This window comes from Oncorhynchus masou, chromosome 9, assembly GCF_036934945.1.
Source record: "Oncorhynchus masou masou isolate Uvic2021 chromosome 9, UVic_Omas_1.1, whole genome shotgun sequence".
NCBI lineage: Eukaryota > Metazoa > Chordata > Actinopteri > Salmoniformes > Salmonidae > Oncorhynchus > Oncorhynchus masou.
Genome location: NC_088220.1, coordinates 36,159,995 through 36,169,404, shown reverse-complemented (window position 1 = coordinate 36,169,404; position 9,410 = coordinate 36,159,995). Strand labels below are relative to the sequence as shown.

The 9,410-nt window shown below is 39.7% G+C and overlaps 1 protein-coding gene across 1 annotated transcript; it reads left to right on the top strand.

Moving 5' to 3' along the window:
• Window positions 1-6,072: 6,072 nt before the first annotated feature.
• On the top strand, window positions 6,073-8,196 carry LOC135545953 (transcription factor LBX2-like). Its single transcript, XM_064973962.1, has 2 exons — window positions 6,073-6,782; window positions 7,488-8,196. The coding sequence occupies exons 1-2, from the start codon at window positions 6,458-6,460 to the stop codon at window positions 7,928-7,930; spliced, it is 768 nt and encodes a 255-aa protein (XP_064830034.1). The 5' UTR covers window positions 6,073-6,457; the 3' UTR covers window positions 7,931-8,196.
• Window positions 8,197-9,410: the final 1,214 nt, after the last annotated feature.

Genomic DNA, 9,410 nt, shown 5'->3' with positions numbered 1-9,410 from the left:
CAGTCAACGTGGGGTTAATAACATCCAATTTGTGAATGACATTGATACACAGCTTTAATCGCCAGTGAATATAATAACTAATGATGAACTCCAAAGATCCCTCTGTCATAAGAGTTTTTTCATCGAACCTAGTTCAGTATATCAATACTTTTACTTATTGGCCAATTGGAAATTATCATTACGGACAACATGCAGAATTAGTTGTGTACATTATCCATACAGCATATACACCGTTGATATTGCTTTCCAAGAGCAATATTGTACATGAGAAAGCAAAACCTTGAAAATGGAATCAGACTATGGTTTTTCACCCCACATTTTACCAATAATAAAGGGGCTTTGGCTCAACCGCCCCATATTTTCTCATCAGTCGGCATCCCTTGAGGGGGGGGAGGGGGGGAGACAGTGTGGTTCCTCCCTTTGATCTGTCCCACATCTCTTTGTCTGTATGGGTCTACTGATGCCATGTTCACAGGCAAACATCCATCGTGTGTGTCTGTATGTCTGTAATTGAAAGACAAAGTCATCTGTAATTGTGAGGTCCATATGTTACAGTGTATAGTGAATAATGAAATGGGGTCCATGTCCATACTCCACTTTAGATTTCAGTGATTCCACGTGTAGTTAATCGATACATTAAAAAAAAAATACTATTCGCAGGTGTCCGAACACCAGGAAGGAAAGAACAATCATAGTATAAGCTATGGATGTATTCAACATAAAAAAAGATGTAATGTATTTACAATATAATTGTATAATAATAATAATAATAATAATGATAGGCTAGGCCTATACTCAACTACTTACAAAATAATGGTTAATTCATTTAAAAGTGTTAGGGGTTAGTACATTTAGCTCACTCTTCTCTATTAGTCGTGTTTGACACGTTCGTTTAAAAGGTGCTTACATTGTTTCTGATAATTACAGGCTAATGAAGCCTATTATTGCCCACGATGCAGAAACATGTGCTAGTGCGCTGTAATCCTCGTTTAGCCCTTCTGACCGGGCGCTTGGCCGCCTCCGTCCCTCTTTATGATCTTAAAATGGACCCCAATGGAGCATTAGATGTCGAACAACACCGCTCCCGGGGGGGTTTCAAGCTCTGACCTGCAAGAGAAAATGAACTGTGCAGAGGTGACAGGGTGCGAAGCCGTTTGGCCCTGCGCGTTTGGGGCTCCGCGGTACCCTGTTGGGAATCTAAACATTTGTCAACCCAGTGGCGGACGGGAGAAAAAAAAACAACAGGTACTAAACACGGTGGAATATTACACTGTCTAATGCAATGCGGGATGTAAAAGCCTTAGCACTTTAAGGCCGACGTGTAGGCTAGGCTACGATTGCTGTTATGTTAGTGATGCTTGCGAGAAGGGCTTGAACCCGGCGTTACTGGTCTTCTCTCCATCCCTATATGCGTCAAACCCACTCACTCAAACACGCTTACAGAGAGAATAGACGAAGAATGTCTTATCTCCAAGATTGCGCATGCACATAATCTGTCATGTACGCGCGCGCACAAGCCCCTTTCTCACTCCCAGTTTTCACAAACACAGACCGCAGGGGATTATTTAAGCGCTCACTCACTTTCGCTCCTATTCAGAGGTGATGAAGTATGATTATGATGTGTTGTGTACTAGGCTTACCCTTGATTATTGTTAGAACGCACGAGCAACTCAAAGCTTAGGCTACATTTGCCCAGACGATTGACTGCATTGTTTTCTTGAAAAGGCAGTGGTGCTTGAAATGATCGCTTCGTTCAATAAAGCTTGTGTAACCTATTTCTGGCAGTGGAGAGAAAATAGGGGAAGTCAATAATGATGTTAGATTACATTGCAAACAAATAAATATTAAATGTGTACTAGCATTTTGAGGGAAATCGGCTACAGTTATGCAATTTGCTCTCTTCTCGGGTTTGTCAAGGAATGTCGTAATCGTGATTCCAGTAGTGACCGAACGTTGTGAATGACTGAACTATTAGTAGTAGGCCTACCATTAGTTTTCATGTTGATAATAGTACATTAATATTATGTATTTACAGTTTAGAATATTGGTAATTTATTGTTATGCCTATAAAATATTGATTGAATGGGGAGATGAAATCCCACAATATCCTGACCATTACAGGCAGTTAACCCACTGTTCCTAGGCCGTCGTTGAAAATAAGAATTTGTTCTTAACCGACTTGCCTAGTTAAATAAATATTTCGTCTTTATTATTGCTTCATTGTTTTCTGATGCCAACTCAGCAAGCCATCTCTCTTTCCCTGTAAGCATGTATCACTCATACGTGTAACCTTCTATATTGCGCCCACGTTAAGTGTGTGTTCCTGTATTATGTTATATTTACGTTGTTAGTACAGCTGTTTTGTTTTGCAACAGGATTCAGTAAAGAACATGGAAAGAGTGACGAATAAATATAATACGCCTAGCTACCTGAATGACATCCAAATTTGTCACTCAACAGTTATATTGCATTGGGCGACCCAAGTTTCACTATATTGTAAAGCCAAATGATATTGGTGATGAGATATAAATCTCAAATAGTTTGTTTGAAAGCATGGACAGAGAGAAAAATGTAAATGGACAAATCAATGCACCTGCATAGTGTATGCTTATTTTACGATTTGTTGGAACAAGGCCCGTGTTTCTCCAGTTTAAGTTTATTGAAGTACCAGGTCAGGGTACTTTATTTTCTCGAACATCTGCAAAGCATCACCAAAAAACCCTACAGTGGAGCCTAAAGAATCAGAAAATCAACATTCAAAACCAACTGTTTATGTCCGCAGTTATTCCAAAGACCAGTTGGCGATGATATTTTGATAGTCTGAATATGGCTTTCCAATAGCCAGCCCCAACAAATCTTCACTGTAGGCCCTACAAGGAAAATTGAGTGGCCATGAGCAGCAATATGTGACGTATAGGGGACCCGCTCCGGGGAAGGGGAGTGACGAGATCGAGCTATGCCTAATATAAAACGCAACTCCCCTAAGATTTGATGATTTATGATGTCAGGTGTTCTGTTTCTAATTAACGGTTAAATTAAGTCAAAGAAAACCTTTCGAATTAGCACTGCTCGGGTTAAGACCATCGGAAACAAGTTTGGAAAAGAGATATCGGTGGACTTCTCTTTAGAATTATTAAAGCTTGCTGCATTTGAGGGAAATATAACACCCCATTCTTTCCGTCCTTCCATGGCTCGTTGGGTTCTTCCTGGGCATAGAGTGCAACTATCTATTTTTGAAAGAAGCCTGATATTAACACAGCAACGTTACATTATGTATTTTTCCTGCATAGGCGTACACCCTGAATTGTCTGTTAGTACAAAATTAACTATTTAAATCGAGACGACATAGCCTAATAGTTGACACATCGGTAAGCATGGTTGGGTTGGTTCGTCTCCATTTCCAAGTTATCCTGTAAATGTAAGCATATCTAAGGTTATACTGCAATTGTAAAAAAAAAAAAAAATGTTTTAAAGATTTTCCACTTCGACATCAAATATCATAGCATGTGAAGACGAACTCGTTGTTTGGGAGATATCGCTGCAACCAAATAAAAACGTTTAAAAATGTTAAAAATTGTTGATCAGTGACAAGATATTGCTTTATAGTTATCAGGCTGTAATTGTTGTGTTATTAAAGAAATTCGATGGGTGGCCTAGGTCTATGTATGCTTAACTGAGAATGATTTGAGCTCGGCTATATCCTTCAAATAAGGAGATGAAGCAACACATTGTTCGTGTGATAGGCCTACTGATTATGTGTTTTTGAACGAGAAAAATTAACGAAGGCCTAAATTAACGCAGGTGGGGGGGGGGGGTCTGTACCTCATGATATCTGCAGCTAAAACCACTGCAACTGTATAATGCTGGTTGGATTCAATTGAGCCCTTCAAATGAAGTATCCCTTGTTTAACAAGAACACATCCCTAACAATATTGCTGAATGACACGCAAGACGGCGGGTTTCCACCTAAGCTAATAGAATCTCGTGCAGTTGTATAACTCTAATGTTATTTGGCCTGGTTTCGTCCCCACACGAATGTCACCATATGGTGATTGCAGAAACATCGTACTGTTCGTGTTTAGACTCAATTCACTGTTAATGGTTCATGTAAGAAATGCATTTACCATTTCAATCGATTATTTATAAAACTACTAAATAACACGGACATTGGCCATTATCAATATACTTCGGGTTTGAAATAGATAATAATTGATTTTGTTGACACGCGCCGTGAGGGATGTGGGAATAAGTTCAGAATTGCCACCTCTGGTTTGTAAATCTGTCTATCACGCTGCAGAGAGCACGGTGTTAATGTGCTGAATAAAATACCATAACAATAAAAATAATTCTCCAACACTTTGTAAACATGCCATTGAAATTTTTTATTTTTTTTTAATAATTGGGAAAAGCATTGTATATCCATATGGGGATATTGTCTTTTTATGCAAAATGTGTCCATTTTTGGAATTAATAGGCTAAAATGCTACATTTTTGGATAGTCTGTGTGCGCCATAAATAATGAAAGTTTATATAAAAATATAATACACATTTTCTCAATATTTTATATTTTAATAAACGAAAATACAAATAACATTTCGCTTTAGACCTAAGCATAAAGACACAATTCCTGTTAAACACATTACTTATTTGTAATTGCAATAGGCTATTATTGAAACCATTAGCATACAACATCATACTTCAGATGAATAGTATAGGCTATAGGCTGCATAAAACAATTTTCGAAGATTATCGTTAAACCTATTTGAAAAATATTTGACGAACTATTAACGCATGCATATTCTAGGTCTGCCATACTTGTTAGTGTAACATTCTGAAGTCATTCTGCTCAATGGGTAAACAACACACAACCTACCTGCTCCTCGTTGCTGTCGAACTTACCCCTTTTCATTCTATGATCTACCCTCTTACATGGTATAGTCCTTGCATCATCAGAATTTTTATTCACATCATTAAGGAAGGGGAGAGAATGAGAGCGTGACAACTCGTGTCGCGTCTCTTTACCTGCGAGCTCAACAGATCAAAGTATTGTCACGCGTCATATTTATCAGCATGCTATTTTATGACATTTTATGGGGCATTATAGTGTAATTCGACACTGTCCTAAAATGCACTATTTATCTCCTAATCATCCCCAGGTTGTCTCATTAGACTCCTATACGGCTAGAATAGATAATAGTATAACTACTTAAAAATAATAATCACCGATTACTGATGGGCAAAAAAAGGTCAAAGTTTAAGGTTTTTCTTGAAGCCGTTCCTCTCCCAAAAGATCCAAAACGTATAAAGCCTATAACCTCACGACAGGAAGGATAATACATCTATGCTTTGTGATTGAAACTTAATGAGCATGCTAACATGGAATGCTAATTATACTGCAGCCTTACTTTCGTACAATTCTAGAAAACAGTGTGTTTATAAGACAATGCACTCAAAACATAATAACAACACATTAGTAGCCTAATAATAATGCACATTTGCCACATCACAAAATGGCATATTACTGTATTTGGGTTAGGCCTACCTACTATATTGCTTGATTTTCTGCAGGGGGGTCCTAAATTAGGCTAATTATGCAGTGAGCAGAGTTTAATGTACCCTGGTCAATCTTGTGGTTACTTGCACTTACATTATACACCTAACCCTTTTGTCTCCGAATCACAAGTGCTTTCAAATCTCCTATAATTTTCTATGATTAAGCTACAAATGGTTGTAATACTTAAACTTTTTTTAAATGGTCAATTAGACGTGCTGTGTACTATAAAAATATACCATTATTCACAAGAATGCTTGTGGCATTGTTTAATGAGCATCAACTCCCTTCCCAGAGAAATACACTGGGAACATGTTGCCTGTGGGAAGGGAAGGGAATGGAAGGGAAGGGAAGGGGAGGGGAGGGGGGGGCGGCAGATGCATAAACATTTCAAGCCATCACCCTCTCCTCAAACATCCCCAACGCTGGGGCGACACTCCTCCTATTCCCGCGTCCAATTAGTTATTTTGGTCTGGCCCTTTAAGACGCAGCAGCGGGTCAGCAAGTAGTGTAGTGTTTCTCTAATTGAACTTCGCCCAATCAACAATAACTAGTTAGCAGTTGCTTGCTTTTTCTTGTTCCTTGAGACAGTTTATTCCTCGCAGGAATCGCCCCCAGCCACTACCCGTTATACTTTCTAAAGATCTTCATGGAACTTCGCAGAGGAACTGTCTCTCTCTGGAAGGGAATACAATTCCGTTGCCTGTGAAACTGCAGCCTACGCCCGAAGTATGGTTATTTTGGAGAAAACATTTCAGACAAGTGAAGTTGCAAGATTCGACTGAAAGTCATAAAAAAAGTGGGTTGTGAAGAAGACGCGAATCGAAGGAAACACTCGTGGACGTTTAAACTAGCATTTGAATGAAATAATCAGCCTTTGTCAGCAGTAATTCCATTGGACTGCCGATGACCTCCAGTAAAGACATGAAGGCAGGCTCCGTGTTGCAGTCCAGCAGCGAGGAGAGGAGACGGGGTCCTTTGGACCAGCTTCCACCCCCGGCCAACTCCAACAAGCCACTGACGCCGTTCAGTATCGAGGATATTCTAAACAAACCCTCGGTGAAGAAATCAGTTGCTAATCTCTGTCCACCGAGAGTTATTGAAAAAGTGTCCGGCTCAAACGCAGCAAGGAACGGCATTACCACTCCTTCTTCGCCGTTATGCGCTCTGGAGGAACTAGCCAGCAAAACATTTAAAGGTCTTGAAGTCAGCGTTATACAAGCAGCTGAAGGTAAGGATTTCAATAGACATGACGTTTTAATATTTACATGTACAGATTAAGTTAGTGATTTTATTAACAAAATATGCATAATCTCCAATAACTATTGTTGATAGCCTATTGGTTGTGTGAACTGTTGTCAAACTTGTGTTTTTTAAAGGCATTGCAATAGGCTATGTCAATAGGCTGTGTCTCAAGCTATTGCTAAGCCTAAATTCCCCAAACAATCATGCCTGTGCGATGTAATCTATCCTTGGCTATTATTTCACCATTTGAGTTTGTTAGATACTAACCACCAGTATAAGGAAACCTGCGATTTATTTGGGTGGCAAAGCAGGCCTCTAAACCGACATTTGCTATTGTGCTCCCTGGTGTATCATTAAATTAAGTTGCAACATTTTATAGGCCGTTTCATTTAGTATAATTATTTTTTATTTAGATCCGGATATTGACAGCCATGTTAATCCTAATGATGCGTGGGCAATGTAAAACATAAATGTCATTAATTTCATATGGCTCTATGGAATGCTGCCCACCAGTTATTACCAAACCATACCCATCACCACAATTGGCCATTCTCAAAAATAGTTTGCATCTGTAACCCTTTAAAAAAAAGCCTCAATGACAAAGCTGCTAATCATGGCACACTTGAGGACGTTTGTAGACATGTTGTTCTGATATTGTTTTGGAGAGTGACTGTATTTTGGTTCCCTAAAGGTCGTGAGCATGTGAACGCCTTTGGACAGAGGCAGACCTCAAAAAAGAGGAGAAAGTCCCGGACAGCTTTCACCAACCATCAGATATATGAACTCGAGAAGCGCTTTTTGTACCAGAAATACCTGTCCCCGGCCGACCGAGACCAGATAGCTCAGCAACTGGGGCTAACCAACGCTCAGGTCATCACCTGGTTTCAGAACAGACGGGCCAAGCTCAAGAGAGACTTGGAAGAGATGAAAGCGGACGTGGAGTCGCTAAAGAAAATACCACCACAAACCCTGCAAAAGCTAGTCACCATGGAAGAAGACATTGACGACCAGCAAGGAAGCATCTCCCCGTCGTCACAAGGACACCGAGCATTTCCACAGTCCCCCTCTTCATCCAGAGATCAAACCACGGACGAATTCTCAGAGGAGGACGAAGAGATTGAGGTGGACGATTGACAGTAGGCCCATGTTTTAAGAAAGGGCATTTTTAACTTTTGCACGGATATTGACGGCGGGAGAAGTGAAACTAAAAAAAGGAAAGTTTACTTTCTCCTCTTCTCCATTTTAATTTATTAATAGGACTGTAAAGTCTTTTTCAATTTCACCAAATTATTTGAGGAATAGCCTACATCTTTATTTTAATTGGATATGAAAAATACTTAGTGTTTTGGTACAGGATCATGACTGCAAAATGTATATGTACATTTAACGCTGGGGGTGGGGGGGGGGGGGGGCAATTATTTAACTTTTCATCCACATTCAGCTGCTAAAGGACATATCAACCAAAAACTCGAATGTGCCCAAGGTTAGGCCCACGTCTTCTACAAAATGCCCAGAACTGGAAAAAAACTAAATGGGCTAGATTAAAATTGGTGTCTAGGATATGTATCGATCTTGATGTAGGCTATATTTCATTAAAAAAAATGTCAATAGCAGTCATGTAAAAAGCCATTATCATTATCCAGTTGCAGATATATCGCCAAATTTTTACATGCATAAATTAGGCTGTATATAAATTCAATAACTAAACATCATATGCCTAATTTTATTGTACCATTCTATTTAACCAGCATTATGTAAATAAAGGGTATGGTATTTCATGTTATCTGTGTCTCGATGTGGATCGGTTTAACCTACAATTTGTGAGATAATACAATAATGCAACAGTATCATGAACATTTATCTAGAACGCAATATTGTTTTACTTCTGGTAACATCAAAGTATTGGTTAGGCCTAGTACACCGGATTTGGATCTATGAATATCCTTCTGTTGACAGAAGGCCTACTCTACTGGTCGTTGGGCGTGAAGTGGCTCAATTAGCGGCAGTTAAACAAGTTCTTCATTTTTACTCCCTTAGCAGTTGTCACAAGATGGTAAGGACCAGGGGCTGCGTAAAAAAAGGTTGCGAGCACTCCACTGCCATATGGTTTCTGAATCGTCTAACACAAACTAGTCAACATGATTGATTAGGTTAACCCGTCTCACCGTACATAAAGTTTTCACTGAGCCGGCAGCAATAATGGGACGCATCTGCGCCTCTGAATAGCAATTTAGAAAAACGTACATGAATAGCAATTGATTAGCATGGGGGTCCTAATGAATACATCTCAATAGGAGGCAGTGGAAATAGGAGGGTTGTTGCCTTTCTCCCCTGCATCCTTGTTGTTCCAACTGCAGTCTGCTTGAATAACTTTCGGTCCATATGTAACACTTGTAACCAGATGAAGGGGGCTTCTTCAGACAGGGAGAAGACGGAACGCCAGTGCGCACAATTGGTGTAATCGCTTGGAATCATTGGGGTTGAAAAGTCAACTCGATTTTTATAGGTGCATTGTGGAGCGGCTCTGCCAGAACTGGACAGATAGGCCAATAGTTTTTTTCTCGGCTTGGGTAAAGAAGTGTGATCCACAACGATGTAAGGCATCTGATCCACT

Coding starts and splice junctions, on each gene's coding strand:
- LOC135545953 (XM_064973962.1), top strand. CDS start 6,458: ATGACCTCCAGTAAAGACATGAAGGCAGGCTCCGTGTTGCAGTCCAGC. Junction 6,783..7,487: donor CGTTATACAAGCAGCTGAAG/GTAAGGATTTCA, acceptor GGTTCCCTAAAG/GTCGTGAGCATGTGAACGCC.